Below are 19,181 nucleotides of genomic sequence, written 5' to 3'. Positions count from 1 at the left end.
TTTGTGCAGATGGATTGGAGGGAAAACACCCAGAGAAGGGCCAAGTGGTGAGATTCTTGGCACGAGCAATGAAGTGTGAAGTTATTCTCAGGGCTGCCTATTTGTTATTGCAGCAGGAATCATTAAGATTATGTGGAAAGATATTGTCTGGGAAAAAGTGTGAAGTAAGGATTATATGTCCTGAGCTGCGATCAGCGAGCAGAGCATCGTCTGTCCTTGACTGCGTCTCTCTGGAGCGGTGGCACTGAGGTTGCTGCGCTCAGGTGGCTCCCAAGACCTTTGCCTTCTGCTCTGAACTCCGTTTCCAAAGCACATCCTTCAAGCAGGCACAGACAGGAGCCATCACTGAAGGGAAGGTTGTCTCTTCACTGCCCTCCAGTGCTTCATTGTCGTTTGTATGCACCCCCATCCCTGGCAGTGTTCAAGGCCAGGTTGGACACAGGGGCTTGGAGCAAGCTGCTCCAGTGGAAGGGGTCCCTGCCCATGGCAGGGGTTGGAACTGGGTGAGCTTTAAGGTCCCTTCAACCCAAACCAGGCGGTGGCTCCATGTTTACAGCAGCACGCAGCTCTGGGGGTGTCAAGGTGCTGAGGAGCATCCCTCCAGTCATGTGCAGGCAGAAGATGGTCCTGGGGGAGGGTTTGGTGTCCAGCAGCTTCCCACCATCAGAGCCAAGCAGAGGTGGGTGCGATGGCTCAGCTCCCACTTCGGCTCCCTCAGGGGGAGGCCCAGCTCTGCGTGCCTGCACGGTGCTGCCCACCCTGCATGGACACCCCAAGCACCAGCCACGCAGTGGTGGGGGACGTGCACCTGGGCAGAGCTGTGCCCTAGGCTCCAGCTGAAGGCAGCTTGTCCATGTGGGGGTTACCGGACACAGCCCAGGCTCCCATGGGGTGAGCACCAGAGCCCTGAGCCGGGATGGTCTCCCCAGGCAGCAGGTACCACATCCAAGAGCCAAGTGATGGGGTGGGGGGGCTGACGAGTCCCCTCCCTCTGCTGCTGTTCCTGCACTGCCTCCTGCTGAGCTCCACTTCTCAAGGAAGATTTGGGGACATGGGGATGAGGCTGGGCTCTGTTAAGCTCCATGCAGCCCAGAACACAAGCTCTAATGCAGAGCCAAAGGGCTCATTGTCAGCCATTCCCTGCCACTCTGTCACATCCTGCCACCATTGCAGGAGGCAGGAGCTTTCTCCACCCTTCCCTTGCTAAGCACAACATCTCACTTCTTTCTGAAAGCAGACCCCAACATCACAGTGTAAGCAAGCTTCATATCTCACTGCCTTCACAGCTATGGCTGAGGCCCAACACTTGAAATGAGGTCCCCAGTGATAGACAGGCTCCATGAAGGCTGAGCCCCACACTCACAAAGCAAATGATCACAGCACAGGGGCAGTCAGTGATGGGCTTTGAGCCTCAGGGTCCAGTGGTTGCACATCCATCCCTGCCTTGGATACCCCCAGACCACCAGATGGGTGACCCACAGATTGGATTTAGCTTATAAGGCAAAGGGTTGCCCCCCACTAGTCACCATGGCTGTCCATTGCTGCCTTCATCCAGGAGATCCTGAGCAGCAGCTGCATTGGTTTCTCTAAGAAACGGGTGCAACCATGACAGATTCAGCATCTCTGTAAAGCAGACTTCCCCTGCTCCCATCACTTGTGGCAGAGCACGGGGCTGCTGCTCCTCACCCTGCTCATCCCATCCCCATCTGCATGCCTGTGTCTGCAGGCCAGGATAAATAGAGGGCGAAGCTGCAAAGAGGGATGGGGTAGGGTGCCAAGGAGCATCAGGATGGGGACAGGGGAGTAGAAAGGGTCCCCAGCAGCCAGGCCATGCACTGAGCTCTGCCTGCCCCCCTACACCTGCATCTCTCTAAACCTGAGGGCCCACGTGCAAGAGCTGTTTTCTCTCCCGCCCAAGAGGAAGCAGAGGTTGGGGGCCGCAGCCCCCTGGCCACATCCCCACCCCTCCCATCCTCAGCACAGCCCTGTTCCAGGGGGAAATGTCTGCGTTCCCATCCAAGTGCTGGTGGTTTGGACTTCGCCTTCCACAGCCCGAGTCTCGTGGCATCTGCTGTGGAGCATGACGAGGGGCTGTGAGCCAGCCAGGAGCGCGTGCCGAGACCGACGGGTGCCCGCAGTGCGGGGAGGAGCCGCAGGGTGGCTTTGCCCATCGCCTGCCAAACCAGCGAGGGGCACTTGGAGTCCACAGCGCGGGTGCTGAGCGCTCCAAGCGCCTCGTCTCAATCCTCCCCCCCCACACCTTGGCAAGGAGCAGCCGCGGTGCAGACGAGCAGGGTGAGGAGCGCAGGCACATGCGGAACTCATCAGAGGCAGGAAAGACCTGCGAGATCACGGGGTTCATCTGCTGGCGAGGAGCCCCGCTGCGCTGATCCCAGAAACCCCACAGATGAGAACCTGCATTCCTCTGCCATGGCTGCCTTACCCCAGCACGAGGGTTTTGGCTCCAGGCTGAGGCTGTGAGCAGGCAGGAGGAAAGATGATGTGGGCGAGAGGGCGATCAAACCCCAAACCTCTCCAGATGCAGCCGTAACTGAACGCTGCTCCCACAGCGCTGGTGGGGCTCAGGGCAGGCAGCAGAGCTACACTAAGTCCTTGTCGAAGTGAAGGCACAAGGTGTTCGTTTCTGCTGCCTGATGGGATACATCCAGAAACACTGTGCAGAGATGCATAAACCATGCTGTGGATTCGGTGGAATCTCTTTGGTTCAGCTGTAATTTTGACTTGCTAAATTAACAGAATAGTCAGGAAAAAAAGTCTAAATGCTAGGAAAAAAGGGAAAATTTTGTAAGGATAAAATGAACTGTTTCAGGCAATGCTAATGGCACAAACCCCACGTTTACTGACAGTGGAATCACCCAGAGAGCTCAACCAACCAACTCAAGAGAGGGCTTCATCCTGCTGCAGTGCCTGCACTCAGGCCCGATGAGGTCTGCAAGGAGGACGCTAGCTCTAGACCTGGGTGATCACCGCTGGCTGTTGCCATCTTACATTTGGGTTCCAGCTGTCCTGCAGAACAAGCAGCATCTCTGCTGCAGGCGCAGAGCACGCCTGCGAGGACGCTGCCTCCCCCACGGGAGGGCACTATGGAAGTGAGGACATGGCCCTGCGCAAGTGGTGAACAACTGCCCCACGTCCTGCTCCCGTCCCACAGAGCGCAGCACAACGCAAGGAGGACTTGGAGGAAGCACAAGGAGGCTGCGGAACCCGGGCTCCAACACTGCCATAAAACTGCCCTGACACGGAGCACGCTCCAACCCCATCATCCCACCACAGAGCAACCGCAGCGCGAGGTGAGCATCCCCCAGCGTGGGATTAAACTGCAGCAATGGCCACAGCCTGTTCCAACCCGTGCGACACACGGAGCCTTTCCCCTCCACACTGCTGGCGGAGCAGCACGGCCAAGGCAGGGCTGAGCTCCTGCGGCTTGGGTCTGGCCTGGGGTTGTCAGGAAGCAGTGTTGGGGTGGGACGGCAAAGAGAATCTGTCCTGAGCTTGGTTTTTGAGTCACTGCTGCACTTTTGCTTTGGGAGAAGCTATTCCTGAGGGCCCCTGCAGCACTCAGAAGGATGGAGCAGCATCCACAGCACCCCCCAGGCTCTCGATGCAGTGCAGAGGAAGGTCCATGTCCTGCATGGAAATGCTCTACCCATCCCCTCTGCCGGTGATGTTGCATTGTTTAATGTGGGCTGGAAGCTTTTGTCTGTCAGAAATCCATAGCCCAGACCATTACACACCTTGAACACAAAGAACTAAGGCCTGGATCTTGCTCCAATGGGATAATGTGCTTGGTGCTGTATAAATACAGGTGCTGAGGGCATGAACATGGATTCAGTCTTGCAAAAGTGCTGAGAACTGAGTCATGGAGCTTGTTTTCCACGTGGAGCAGGTGGCTCCTATGGGAAAATTGCCTCTCTCAAGTGAGAGAGGCACATCAAATGAGGCACATCAGGAGCTGCACCAACACCCTGGCTGCACCAGTGCCAGGATTCCCTTAGCATTCTGGCATCTCTACAGCCTTTGGTTGGGTTTTGTTCACCACCCATATTAATCTATTCCCCAGAAGCTCTCTTCCATAGCAACAGATCGATTTCATTGAAGTTTTTAAAAAACGAGGAAAAAAAAAAACCCAGAAGACACAATTCTGAATCCTTTTGAGTCCTTGCATCCCTGTTACTCTTCAGCTGCAGGGAAGAAGTGAGCACTGTGGGGAGCGTGGGGAAGGTCAGGGAGCAGCTGGAGGAGCATCTTCCCATGGGTGCAGGCAAGATGAAGCCCTGGCCAACAGGTTGGCTCCTCCAGCTGAGAGCCAGGGGATGGGCATGGCCCACATCATCATAGAGTGGGTAGAGCTCTTCTGCCTAAGAGCTCATCTCAGTCTCCCCTCTGGCAGGTTCAAGCCATTCCCCTTGGGCTGTCCCTACAGGCCCTTGTCCCAAGCCCCTCTCCAGGTTTCCTGTAGCCCCTTTAGGCACTGGAGCTGCTCTAAGGTCTCCCTGGAATTGCTGCCTCCTTGAGGCAGAACCAGCAGTGAAGACCCTTTCCCTGCAGACACACAGACACACACACACACACACACACACACACAGACTGCTCCAGTGGCCACAGAACCAGGCAATGCTTTGGGAATTCAATCTGCACCCTTGATCAAGGAAAAAGAAATTCCTCTGGGGATGTTTCTGCTGACACATGACATGGGAGCACCGCAGCCAAGTGGAGCCATGCGGTGCCTCTGCAACGGGTGACCCAGCTCAGTTCCCTATTGCACCACATCCTCCCCAGGCACACACTGCAGTACAGGGACAGGTAAAACACCAACCGCAGCACCGCACACAGCACGCCAAAGCATGGAGCTGGGCCCCTGCAGGCGCAGTTTGGACTCGGAACACTTTGGCCTGGCACCCCCAGGAAAGCACTTACCCACCACGCTCCGGCTGAGCGCGCATGAAGGCAGGCAGAGGCCGGCCCCTGGCTCATGCTGGTACCGATCCATCATTTATTTGACAAATTGATGCTGAAACGTTTTTGGTTTTATTTTTTTTTTATTAAGCACATTCCACAGTACAAAGCTTCAGGTCGGGAAGGGGATCTGTACAATTCAACAGTTTCAAGAAGCTGTTCATACACCAACTTTCCAAACAGATAATTGGCAAACATAATTACAAGTTAGAATTCGACTATCCCAGTGCTTTGAAACATTAATATAGCAGTAATGTACAGTTGCTCAGTTATGTTAGCAAAACAAAGTCCAGAGTGCAGCCAGGATCACTACCATTAATCCCAGGAGTCAAGTTCCTTGGGTGCCAATCACGAAGTCCACTGCTGTGGTACACAAAGCACAAAGAAGGTCAGATCGCGTGTTCAAACACCATTATCGCCCAAGGAAAAAGAGGAACTGAAATCTTATACATGCATTTACGAAAAGGACTCCGATCTTGGGAAAAAAATACCTTTTTCTTCAGGGCTGCGACAGGGGGTTGTTTTTAAACGGTTTGATATTAAAGCTATCAGATGAGACGGGTAAAGTAAGACACTTGCACGCGCTACTGCCAAGCTTACCACAGAGTGACCTTACAGCTGCTTAGGAGCAGGTTTTGACTCTCCCGCACTTCATCGCATTCGGTCACCTTGGTGAAATAATCATTGTTGTAAGTACACAGGAGCTTCACTCCAACACTGATCCCAACACCTCCCTCAGTGGGAAGGGTGAGCAGGAGGCGACCTGAAGCTGCAGTTCTGTAATGGTAACACCTTGACATGCGCATTCTCTGAGTTCAGGTGACACGGGAACGATGCGTCTGACCACGGCGGTCCCACTGCGAACACCATCGGACACCCCACGCCTGGTCAGGACAGGGGACAATGCAAACCCAAGGCAGTGCTTCCAGAGGACGACATGCACAGGATGTACAAAGGATCAGAGGAATGACAGCACATTTCTGTGCCAGCACATGTCTTCCCCAGGAGAAGAGGTGGGTTCTACGCTGAGCTCGAGTGAAGCATGAAGGAAAAGCCACCGACAGGCACAGCCACATGGGTAACGCAGGTACAATATCCGTGTTTGCGTTTATCCATGTCTTGCTCTGACATGAGACAGCATTTCTATGAGCACATCAATGAGGAGAGACCATGACAACAGAAGAAGAAACTACTGAGACTTCCTCAGAACAGCGCCAACAAGGAGGAACCGCAACCAGGACATGGGAACAGCAAACGGCTATGGAAGAGAAAACCAGCAGGGTCATTACCAGCACAGCAATCAGCACGGTAAGCGCAGCACTGACTCGAAGGGAACCTCCTCTCCACCATGAGGAACTGTTACAGATCACACATAAATAAACTGAACTTTGGCCCATGGCATCTTCTCCACCGAGCAGCCCAACTAATGCTGAGGGACACGAGCTGCGAGGACCTGCTGTTGGTACAGACATCTGGACACAGTGCGGCACACAAATAAGATACAGAACATAAATTAAACCTGGGTTTGTTTAATTTTTAAAAAGTTTAAAATTACATTTTAAAATCTGGAGTTCCCATTAAGAAAAAAAAAAAGGGGGGGGGGGCAAAAACCAGAAACCCAGAAAAACAACCCTAATGAATACTGAAAACCTCCTTTTTGCAGAGGGAACCTCTCGGTGACTCAGGTGAACGCCTCCAGCGCCAGTAGTTAGAACATCCTGCTGCCAAGTGCTACCACTTCTTGTGTTAGTGTGTAGTGTCAGGCAACCCTGACCCTAGCACCCGGAGGTTCCACTGGTATGTACATTATATCTACATGCTTATACAGTATTGGAAATGAGGCAAGCACACACGGGAAGGTTTTACTATACCAAACATTAGGAAGCGTAGGACGGCTGCAGTACAGAGCACAGTTAAAAGGAAAAGACAGTGCTATACAACTAGTTTAGATAACCTAGCCTGAAGTACAGGTAATCTTTAATTTAAAAGAAATTATTGGTGCAGAAACAAGTAAACCGTAATCCAAAAATATTACTGAGCAATTCAGAAATAGTTCTAAGAGTCCAACGTACACTCCTAGCAAACAGAACGGGCTCTGCATCTGTCATGAGAGTAAAGTCTAAAGGACAATGGTGACTGAAAGCAAAGCTCTGTACATTCTGGGTATGTGTTTGGCACCCAAATTTCATTGGAGAATGTTTCTTATTCTTTAAAGTCAGACAAAAGTGCAAAGCAATATAAATTAGGCCAAGTCCTTTCTTGACTTCTGATTTATTTCTGAAAAACAAGCCATCGGAGTTCAGTTTCTACAGACACTTTACATGTGAAGCTTTGGATTTCTCACTGCAGGGAAGGACAGGCTTCTGAAATTCATCTACTCCAAGTCAGTGAATTTGTAGTAAATTCAGAGATGACCACTGAGAGCAGGAAAGATTAAGAAATTTAGATATAGAATTGTGCTGCTTTGCATCTACACAGCATCTAGAACCAATTCTGACTTTAGCTGTCAGCCAACATCTTCAGGCATGTAGTCGCCAAAAATCCAGTAGTTCAAGACTGTGAAACCCTGAAAAAGACAAAAGAGAAGCTGAACTGAGGATACAACTTGAAAAGCATCACATGGAGACACCTGGAGAGGGTCAGGCCACGCCATCCTTTGCTCTCAACTTGGAAGGGCAAAATACCTGCGAGGCGCACAACACATTAAGGGGGTGCTCGCCCTGAAATACTTCCTTCTGTGCTGGAAGCCCTTCCTTTCAGGAGAGGTGCACCTCTACAGGGCAAATAGCTTTGCTGTGGAAGGTACTCCGAGTTCACTTGAAGTAAGAGCACACTGAGAATCTTGCTGCTCCCTGGGGGGTCACCTATAGCTTGGCAGTCTTCTTACACATAGTAAGGATCAAGACCCCTCCTGGCGCCTGGCAGGTGAACCACCAGCCAGTCGCACTGTTCACTGAAACAGTGACCTCCACAGAGCTGTGAGGAGTGGATTTTGCTCAGGATGCAAGTTCAGTTGCTTTAATACATAAATTTTCAAGAAAATGGACAAAAAACTCCAGTAGTTTTGTATTTTGGTTACCCTTTCCAGCCACGTGGCTCCATTATTAGCTTGGAGACAATGCAAGTTCTCAGTGTGCTTAAATCTGAACTTTTGTTTTTTCACCTCCCACGCCCCAAAACCCTTTAATGGCCAACCTAATTGATTCTATGGTCCACAGAGAACGACCCTCCTCTGATATGAAATTCCCATGAAAGGTTAAAACATCTTTAGGCACTTCCCCTTGACTTCCCTTCCCCCAGCCCATGGCCTACTGCTTAATATAAGAATATTAGACTATCATCTGGTAACAATTTTTATCATGTTACAATAAACAACAGGAATTCAACAGAAAGCAATAAAACTCTGGCAGCCAACTGCCAGGACTGTCAAAAATGATCCACTTTCAAGAGGCAGAACACTGCAAAGCCTTGTAAAAGTGTACAGGGCTGCTTCGAGATTAAGAAAGCGGCAAGGCTTGAAAGCACGTAAAGCTCTCACTAAACGTCATCATGAAATACAAGCTGTTTGACCATCATTTTATGTAGATTTATGTTTTTTGGATACTGAAGTCAGACAAACCTGTCAAAAAGTGACATCAACAGCATCTCTCCTATAGAGGAAGTAATTACTAAGGGATTGTCATTACCAACACCAACAACTCCCAGGATATGGAGGTCTGTGTGGTTTGAGTCAGGCGTCATGGGACAAGTCAGACCTAAGCTATGCAACACTGTCAAGTGTGCAGAATTTGAACAGAACAACACGTGCCAAAGGCATTTTGTATTTCACAAGCCTCAGTGCCAGTGGGTCTTGTGGGCCACATGTGGCAAGAGAGGAAAGAAAGACACCAACACACGGCTGGTCAAGTGAATCAATACAAGTTTTAGTCAACTCCTCATTTCTTTTGTGCTTTAAGACAAGCTGCGTGTAGCCTTCCCATGAATCAAAGCTAATGACAGCAGCCTGCCAAACAAACTCCTGTGATTTTCATAACATAAAACCAAAAAAGGAATTTATCAATCTCAAATTATCCTATAACTTCACAGAAGACAGCGCTGGTGTGCAAACTAGAACATAGATGGAAACTGTTCCTAATACTACTGTCATCTTCTCACGCAGCCTATTCCATCTGCCTGAAAAGGTGAGATAAAACAAATGGAATTACTCAGAAAGGAAGGAAAAGTTTTCCATAGAGAGGGAAAACCATTCAACTTCAACAGGCCTTGGAGCTGCCAGAGCATTAGTTCACTTCAGTATGGACTCTGGTGGCATCAAAGCTTGTCTGAAGAGGAGAAGGACAAAGTCCTAGGGACATCACCATCAGTGACAGCACCAAGCTTCTCACAGCAAAGACAAACATGCCATCCTGGATCAAATAAAACAGTTCTGAAGTGGAAGTCACAGGTAAGCAGCACTGTGGGACCTGGATCTTACAGTAGGTTCAGGATTTAGTTTCAAGACCAGGTTGGACAGAGCCTCGGGCAACATGGTATAGTGTGAGACATCCCTGCCCACGGCAGGGGGTTGGAACTAAATGATCTTAAGGTCCTTTCCAACCCAAACCATTCCATGATTCTATGACTTACCTCCCAGGAAGTTGTACCTTTCAGTCACTCTCCCTGTATAAACACTACTTTTAGCAGTTTTGCCTTTTCAGATTTCTTTTGCCCTACTGCAGGCAGGATAAGGAAGTCCATGAGCTTTAATAAACTACCCTGGCAGCAGTATTCTTCAAATGTGGTTTTAAGGGAAAGTTCCATTAACTGGTGATTCTGCACACTAGCTCATCATCATAGCATAAAGCTTCTTCCTTATCCATAGACCTAATTATATTAAGTAATTACAGATTTGGAAAGACGGGGAACTCTAGCCATGGCCAAGTTTTTGCTTTGACCCTCTGTGAAACATAACGAGCCAACAGATCCAGGTGTCATCTCCAGAGAGGATGTTACCTTGGCCTTTTTTAACGCGAGTAGGAAAGGCAGCCAACACTTTCCTGAGGAATGCATACAGGTGAAAGAGACCTGATTTTTAAGAACCAGCATCTCAAAGCAGCAGAGTGTGTCTTCACGAGGGAAAGTTTTCCTAGCCAGAAGCAGAGATCCTACAGAAGGAGGGGAAAACCCCAAGGATCTCATTGCCACAGCAGGGATCAGAAGATCCTGTAATGGTTTGGGTTGGAAGGGACCTTAAAGCCATGGCAGGGACACCTTCCACTAGAGCAGCTTGCTCCAAGCCCCATCCATGTACAGATAATGAAAGTCCAGGCTTACATGAAGACAGGGAAAGCTTTTCCCACAGCGTTTAAGCAAACTATTAATTATCCACTTCAAATAAAATAAATCCTTCCTGTGAGGGCAGTGTTACTCCTAACTGCTGCAGTGTCTCCACCTCCTTGGAAGCTGGATGGCTCAGCACTGGCAGAGACAGGGCGCTGGAAAAAGGGGCGACTGCTTTGCTTGGGGAAGGCAATTTCCATGTCTCCAATTTCCAACCTTCACAACTATTTATAGTCTGAAGTGCAATTGTTGGCAGCAATATAGATGACACAAGGAACAGCATCCACTGTCCTAACAGATCTACAGCAGAGCTTTTACCCACCATGCTACGAGAACTAAATGAAGCTGACTTGCAGAAAAATGGAAACAAAAGAGGCAAAGTTCATGTGCTGGGTTCCTGACAGCTCTGAGGTGTCAGGTTGCCTTACATGATACAATTTTCATCTCTGAAAGCTTTCCCTACAACCCTACTATTTGTGGTTGTCATGGTACCGCTCATTTCTGGTGAGCATTTACCCAAAGATCACACATGCATGCAGCTTAGTGCCCAAAGATCACACACATTTAGATCACACAGTCTTACAATGCTCATTGCCAAGCTTCATACAGAGAGCAAATGCATCAAGAGCTCCAAAAGGCTCTGATTTCATGGGATAGTTGGAACACCTGCACAATACACTGAGTCTCCTCAGTTTCCAAGGATGTTGTGAATACAAAATAACATCCCATAGAATACCTGAAGCACCCAATTATGAACAGGAGGGATTACAAAAGGGGGTGAGGAAACATGACAAGTCTTATGAGCTGAAGGATGACCATACAAAGGCTATACGGTGTCTCTGTGGCACAAACAGGCTTTGCTTTCTTAAGGAAAATACCAACTGCTTGCTCTGACTAAGCCAACCTGCAGGCAGAGTGACAATTTCAGATTTTATAACACATCAATAAAAAGAGGGAGACTTACCTTCTGAGGGTAGTAAAGTGCAGACTGTTATCTGGAGATGTAAGTGTATGTTCTGGATGGAGAGCGGGTCTCATTCTGGGCACTCGGTGGCACATTTAAGAAATCCCAAATCAGAATTGTGTCATCATGGGAACTACTGATGATCTGAAATTCATCAAACTGGAGTCTAAAGACACGTCCTGAATGTTCCTGTGGGTGACACAAATCAGTTAGCAAGGCAGGAAGAGAGTGATGTTTCATTACATTCGTACTCACACACCTATCTGGACACAGAGCAGTGCATTATAAAGCTGGTGTACTGGTAAGAAACCCTTAGTTATATAAACTCAGATTTAGGAAAAGCTGATTTTGTATGTAAACTTTTTTCACATGGCTTCCAAATCCAGTGCCTGTTAACCCTGAGCCTCCTCAAGGGGCCAGTTTTAGAGGCTGAGATTATTACAGACAAAAGCAGCCTGTCAATCAAGAAGCAGCCATGTAGAAGACTGGCTGGCATTGACAATCTGCCAGGGCTCCTTCTCCTACATAATATCTGCATTCAGTGCTGCTGCTAACTCCAGTTTTGTGCAGCCATCATGCACCACATCCCAGCTTCAGCTAGGGTATGCTGCTGAAAGGATCATTATGGCTCACTTACTAGGCAAGACGACTGTGTTCAAACACCGCCAAGGTGAAGGTGTACACGCTCCATCAGCTCTTGCAAGGCATCTCAAAATGGTACCAAAAGGCCCAGAAAAGGTTCTCCTCTTTGTCCTGCTCACCCATTTTTAATAGGCTTAAAATGAGTACGCTACCTTCACTGGAGAACTAACCAAAGCTGTCAGTGATCCCAAACTATAACCTGAGCTGCAGTACACCCACAGAATGGACAGAATCAACTTTTGCAGTAAAACTAAATGCACTGCATGCATATGGAAAAGAAAATGATTAAATCTTATCTCTGTGCAAAGACTACTGAAGAGAAAGAAAAGGCAAAAGCATTTCTAGCCACCTAAGCACTTCTTTAGGTGTTGGAAAGGCCAAGCACATGCTGAATAAGCCAGTTATCATCACATACAGTCAATAACTTTGGGTTGCTACTAGCTTGTCAAACTGATGTCTGAAGTAAAATTTCATGCACATTTCAGTGCAAGGAACAATGAACTCATTTCCCCAATCTATTTTTTATTAAGTCTACTGTTATAAACCAAAACCCTCATTACAAAGGAAAATATAACTTGAGCAACAGCCTTAAATCTGATAGTCCTCTGAAGTGATGAGAGTTCCTGTGGTAATCCCTTTGACTTGACCTCCCTTCCCTCTTCCCATTTCTTCCAAACTGAGAGATTAGAAGAAAGGTCTGGGAAAGGCTCACAAGATTCCTCTCCGCTTTTTAATATGAGGAAATTTAAAGCCAGCCCTACAACGATGTTAGGGAAACACACCAGGAACTAGAATGATTTGATACAGTGTCATGCTGATTTAAAGAGTATCCAAGAATCTGAAACTAGAAAAAAACAATCTTTCTTTTAAGCTCAGATCCAAATCATTCAGGATGTAACAACATAAATTTTTCTTTATTCTTAGACTAAGCAGCAGCCAAGGCTTTTTAAAACATCTTGAGTTTCTCACCTACCCCACTATAACATGGTAACGTGCCTCTCATACATAAAAGATCCCAGATAACCCCAAATAGATGAGGTTTACATACCACTAATGTACGCAAGCATAATGTACTTGCTGGGGCACGAGGGTCAAGAGCAGCTTGCAAGTCCCAAACTTTAATTTTGCTATAAAGTAAAATGAGAAGGTCATTATGAAAGCATCATTTCAAGTATAAGCATAGAAGAAACATCTGAAGCAATGGAGAGCATGCTAGATTTTTCCTACAGCTACTTCATCAGGATCAAGCAAAACATTAGAGAATCTATCTTCACTAAAATACTAAGGTTAGAGCTCATAAAACATAGGTAGGTTTGTATTTCTTTATAGCAACACATGTGATGTTTTTGTGATGGACCAAGCGGGTTGGTTATATGAAACACAAATTGACCATACATGCCCAAGCCATTTTGGAACTGCAGATAATCTTGAAAATTCACAGCACTACTGATGAGGTGCAAAGTTCCAGTGGGAATTAAGCTCAGACTGCCGAGCCCAGTGAGATACTGAACCCAAATAAAAGGCTAGAGACAAACAGCTGAAGACTTGTTTTCAGTAACTTTGCTGTTCACTGGAAGTATAAATCAAGCAAAGAAACTGAGAATTTGGACATGGATATAAGGTGTTGAGAATCCACTACACACTGAAAATATTGAGTCAGAAGTGCTAACAGTGGGGCCCTGCCCTCAGCCCAACAAAAAAGGTCACTAAAGACATCTGAGAGCCCCTCAAGGTATATTTATGCTCACAGTAAACATTCAGTGCTGCTGTCTTATAAAAATAGTCTGAACTACTCTAAGCACACAGTACCTGGCAAAAAGCAATTCCTGAGGAAAGAAACAAAGGAATGTCACTTGAGCCAAACAAAAGTTTACTTTCTACGGAAAGTCAAACTTCAGTGCTAACCATTTCAGAGCATGCTAAAGAGCACCAAAAAAGCAGCCTCCTGGCTACTTAAAACTGTAGTCTGCTGCGCTGAAATGCTCAAGCAGAAGCCACTCAGTTAAATATTGATCCACTAGTGAAACCAGAAGAGATCCCTTCACAAGGGAACACAAGGCTCAATGCCTTTCAGAAGATGTTTTGCTAAGAAAGGCAGAATTGCTTGAAATGCTTCAAACACATACCCATCATAGGCTCCACTAACAATCCTCTTGTTGTCGAACCTGATGCATCGAACCAGTTCTTCATGGCCTTCTAATACTCTTAAACAGGCACCACATTCAATGTCCCATAGCCTAGAGAGAACAGAGTCTTTGAGTACTTCAGGTTCAACACTGTCCCCCTTAGCCTCACACTAAGGGATTCAAGCACTCTGGTTTTCTGTGGGAGATACCACATAACTTGCTTAAAAAGGCATGAGAGCCATGAGATGTTCCCTGTGTGCAATTCAGAGACAAGTGTGTGCTGCAGCTGCAGTATATTAAAATTCATTTACTCATTCCAAATTCTATACAAGTAGAGGCTGGATACATGTCAAGTTATCTTGGGAAACTTGAACATACTTTTTTCTATTTTGTATAAATTCATGATTAGAGGTTCAGAAAAAAATTAAAACCAGTAGCCAACATCTTCCTCATCTCTCCAAGCAGAAGACAAGGTGATAAACTACAGTGGAAGGTCAATTTTGTTTACATTTAACATAAACCTCAGCATCCCACTTTTTTTCACAGGGATGTGAAAAACCTCCTGTCACACTGAGTTAAGTTTCATTCATACATCATCTGCTCCAATATCAAAACATACTAAGGATGTTTTGCACATGCAGCAGTGCAGAACAGCACCAAAGGTAAGGGGAAATCCTATTTTCACACATGCAGATGGACACCATTACATACCAATAGCAGCCTGTGGGCACCCACCTAATAGTATTATCTGAAGATCCACTGACAACTAGTCGATCCCTGTACTGGAGGCATGCAATGCCACGCTTGTGCCCATTCAGAGTACGAACAAACTCACACGTACTTGTACTCCACACCTGTGAAACACAAGAGAAACGCTCCTCTGAGAATTACCCCCAGGCAAGGGTCTTGAATTTCAGTAGAAGGAGAACTCATGAACAGAAGGAGGCTGAGGCTGACCTTTGCTGGCCACTGGAATGAAAACTCATATACTATTCTTATGGGCAAAGAGTGGGCACCTGGCATTAGCAGAACAGTGCTATGGGGACATGGCAGTGACAAGAGCCACAGGGACTGCTATTGCACATTGGGTCGATGAGAAGTTGAGAGGGTTATATAGAAGATATTTTCAGGTGGTAAAGACTGTCCCAAATGATTTCAAGAGCTTGATTACACTTTACTCTTGATGCATTAGTAATAATTTTTGAAAGTGGAAATTATCACATAAATAAAAGCCCCAGATTTTTGCCAAAGAAATTGGTAGCAATCTACTAGAAAGAGAAAGCCAAACCCATGGCCTCTAGAAGTCTGGTGGCCGCTTCTTTCTTAACTTTAAATGATTCAAATCAACTCTGCCCAGTTCTAATGAACTGTAATTGAAGTTGTAACATAGAGTATCCAGTGGCTCATTTTCCAACACAGAGTGCAGCAGGATCTCTGGCAGATATTTGGACATTAAACTGCCAAGAGCTTTTTGGCACAGTCCAAGGTAGCTCTGGTTCTAGAGAGGAACGGGTGGAAATGCCTTTGTTATATTAATACACTCTGGGTAAATCAAATCTTCTGGTATGTAAGAGTCTTCAAATACAGCCTCTTAATTCTTCAAACATGGCAAAGTCTGGTGGAGCTGCTGGGCAGGTGTGGTGAGGAAAGGCACTGCTGATAAATTTCATGTCTGGAACAGGACTGCCAATTGAAATAAAAAATACCGCTTGGAAAAAGGCACAAAATGTGCCACATTTAACAAACAAACTGATCTTGAGACTAGAGTTCAAACAGCAAATAGGCTTCACTTCTTTGCAATCGTATGACAGAAGCCACAAAAATGTTACGAGCCTAGTTATGTGCATAAAGACATTAACAGCTAGTGAGAGGAAGCTGAACACAAAAAAAGGCACAGAACTGCTCATGGGCACCTCAGCTATTCGCAGTAGAGCCATGCTCAGAAGCTTCTCTGGCCTGCAGACCTCCGTGAGAGCTCTGCCAACTTACTTTAATGGTCCTGTCACCTGATGCTGACACAATATACTTGTCATCGAAGTCTACCACGTTAACAGCAGCACGATGGCCAACTAAAACACGGCGCAGGGTGATGTCAGTAGGTGATGCCATATCCCAAACAGCAATTGATCTGTCCTTTGAGCATGTCACCATTAAGCCGTTGCTGAACCTCAAATGAAGTACTGCTTCATTGTGATGAATCAACGTGTTCAGGACTTCACCTGTATTTACATCCCAAACTCTGCAAAAGAAAAGCATTTTATTGCAAATGAAGGATGATAGCTATGCATGGGATAAAGTGTAAACATGCACAAGTCTGCTACTATCTCTAATGGAGAGCTCTCTGGTTGTTTAACACCTCTTAGAGCTTGGGGAATGCAGGGGGATGCATGCTGGGGAAGTATCCTAGTTCATGTGTCAGATTCCCAAGCAACAATTATGAGCAGCAAACAATTAGGCCAGGAAATGCCTAAACTGGGCCCACTGCTAAAAGAAAGAGCTACTTAACAATTGTGCAACTATTCAAGGATGACTAGAGCTTGTATGATACATAAATTGATGGATCAGGCCAGCCTAAATACTACCCAATACATTGGTGGTTTGTTACAGCTTTACACCATTCATTCAGATGTTATGGCCACCAGGAGCAGTTGGGATGAAGCACCGCCCAAGGCCACCTACTAGCCTATGTGAAGTGAAAAATCACCACTGAATTTTTAGTACCTGAAAGATGTTAAGATCAGCTCCTAACTTCAGAGAAGTTTTAGAGACCTACATTGGTATACCAGTGAAACACCAGGAGACAAGGCCCTTCCACTGAACTGTGCCTGAGTATCTTTATATGGGACATCTGCTGACCATACAAGGACTGAAACTTAGGATCAAAACTGCAGTCAGAGAAGTGCTCCATCTCTAGCAAACACCCTTTCATTAACAGTCATCATGAAGAGATGTCAGAAGGCAGTACAAGAAACCCTAAATTACTGTACAGTTGGCATTCAGCCATTCTACAACTTCAGGATATGCTTTGAATCACTCAGGTCATATTCCTTTAAAATTATTAACACTAAAAAAAAAAAAGAGAGACAGATTTGGGAAAAAAAAAAGAATGTGATGCTTTGCCAAGTATGAATATCTTGGGTTTGGAATAACAGTATCCCATTCATATTAGGGATGTTTTCTGATATTTAGAAATTATTGTAAACATTCCCAGCCATGATTTTTGTGCAAACACTTCACACTCACCTCACTGTAGAATCTGAAGATCCAGTTACAATGACTCTTTCATCATACTGCAGACAAAGAACTGAGCCCGTATGTCCTGTTAATACCTTCAAACATTCCAGGCTTGTTTTGTCCCAGATCTGTTAAAAACAAGAAGTATAAATGGCTTATCAAGACCAAGAACATGGATCCAAGACTTGATCATTGCTGCAACTGTTAAGGAAGGAAGAAAACTAGAGATAGGAGGAAGAATCCCAGGCCAGTCAGCCTGTCCAGTCAGCAGGCCCATCCTCCCTTATAGCTCAAGGAAGCCTTCATGCAAGTTTTTGACAGAAAGTGAAATAAACACTGATCATGAGAAGATAAAGTCCTGTTTTGCAAGAGGAAGCAACCTACTCACATGCAAGCGAACTACTAGCAGTGCCAAAAGACACAGGTAAAGGCAGTGAGTGGCACACTCAGTCTTCATTCATGTTATGTGAACTTCAGTTTCACAAGTGTTTCTTGTCAATGGTCAATGGTATTGATCTCTGGCTGGCAGTCCCCAAAGTTTCCAGAGCAAAGCACAGTTGAGAACTTTGCCAGGCTACAGAATACACCCCATCCCCATAAACCCTGCACAGATAAATGCTGCCCCATGAAGAGATATGAGGAATCAATACAAGCAGCTATCTTTCCAAGGCAGAATTATCCACTTCTCCCTAGGGAAAAGACTGAAAAGAAGCATTTACCTTAATGGAGTTATCTCGTAGGCCACTGATGATCTTTTCATCATCATACTGTAAACAGTAGACACCTTTGCTGTTCTCAGAGCGGCACTGAATCCTTTGCAAATTGTGTCTCCCACATCGCCAGTTAGATTCTATAGTCTAACAGGAGGGGAAACAAGCAGGAGTTAGGCACGAGACTGCCTGCTTGAGCATGACTACTCCCACCCATGGACAGCAATCTTTCCACTTTTGCATCCTTACACCTAAAGTACTTAACATTTAAATGTCCCTTTTCTCCCCCCAGTAAAGATATACAAAACACAATGAATTAGAATTAGGGCTTCTATAATTTGTCATGGCAAAAGCTGTATTTAGCTGTGAAAATTGTGGTCAACAAATCTTAATGAGAATTTCCAAAGGAGCCATTAGAGATATACGTTTCATAACAATTCAGTTCCACCCCCATATTTACATAACCAGCTAACATAAAGATTAAACCAGAGCTCATACTGTGCAGTGTTCAGCCTCACCCGAGTAACTAACATTACAAAATTGCTGAGTCCAACAGGGAGGTTTACAGGAGCTTTTGGACCTTTCCTTCCCTTACCCTGTCATTTCACCAATTAACTGTTGTTACACATCGTAGAAAAGGATTTTGAGATACGAAAGCCTCCTCTGAGCACCTTAAAGGCTGACGAAAATAAACCTGAACTATCAGATGACAAATAACCCAAACTTACTTCTTTTTTCCTCCCAAAATCTGTGCAAATGTAATTCTCAACATTTTCATTTCATGAGGTATTTTTACGGAAAAGAGACCTGGTGCATCTTAAAAAGCTGCAAAGTATTCCATAGCAGAAGCAGGATGATTTCCATGCTTTAATCTGCTTTATTACTTGTAAGATAACTAATGCTGGTTTCAAAGAAATGTGGGATTTGGGATAGCAAGTTTGTAACAACAGTCGTAAGAGAATCCATGCACAGAACTCCAGGCCTGCAGTACCTAGACAGCCTGAGATGCCTTCTGTCTTCCAACACAGGCACCAGAACAGACCATTTATTTAGCCGTTTCCCTGGGATCCCCCCAGTACTGCATGGAAACCTGGAGAGAAGCTGATAGACTGCCAGTTTGTTTGGAAAAATATGTTTATAATCAAATCCTAACTTTCAAAGCAATTGCAGGCACTTCTACAACTCTGCCAAGGCTGGAAAACAACTGAA

The 19,181-nt window shown here is 46.1% G+C and overlaps 1 protein-coding gene across 4 annotated transcripts in view; it reads right to left on the bottom strand.

Moving 5' to 3' along the window:
• Positions 1-7,215: 7,215 nt before the first annotated feature.
• The window catches only part of FBXW11 (F-box and WD repeat domain containing 11), a 76,847-nt gene continuing 64,881 nt past the window's right edge, over positions 7,216-19,181 (bottom strand). For all 4 annotated transcript variants that reach the window (XM_061355445.1, XM_061355443.1, XM_061355444.1 and 1 more), the window contains 8 exons: positions 17,982-18,119; positions 17,272-17,390; positions 16,018-16,267; positions 14,764-14,882; positions 14,029-14,139; positions 12,951-13,029; positions 11,261-11,449; positions 7,216-7,543 (listed from right to left, as the gene is read on the bottom strand). In XM_061355445.1, the coding sequence (XP_061211429.1) occupies positions 11,288-11,449; positions 12,951-13,029; positions 14,029-14,139; positions 14,764-14,882; positions 16,018-16,267; positions 17,272-17,390; positions 17,982-18,119 (978 nt within the window). In that variant the 3' untranslated portion in view covers positions 7,216-7,543; positions 11,261-11,287. The remainder of the gene's footprint in view (positions 7,544-11,260; positions 11,450-12,950; positions 13,030-14,028; positions 14,140-14,763; positions 14,883-16,017; positions 16,268-17,271; positions 17,391-17,981; positions 18,120-19,181) is intronic.

The sequence above is a fragment of the Neopsephotus bourkii genome, unplaced genomic scaffold, assembly GCF_033783945.1.
Source record: "Neopsephotus bourkii isolate Nb327-2 ecotype Australia unplaced genomic scaffold, CSIRO-AGI_Nbou_v1 NB_803, whole genome shotgun sequence".
Classification (NCBI taxonomy): Eukaryota; Metazoa; Chordata; class Aves; order Psittaciformes; family Psittacidae; genus Neopsephotus; species Neopsephotus bourkii.
This window is presented reverse-complemented; position numbering and strand designations above follow the sequence as displayed.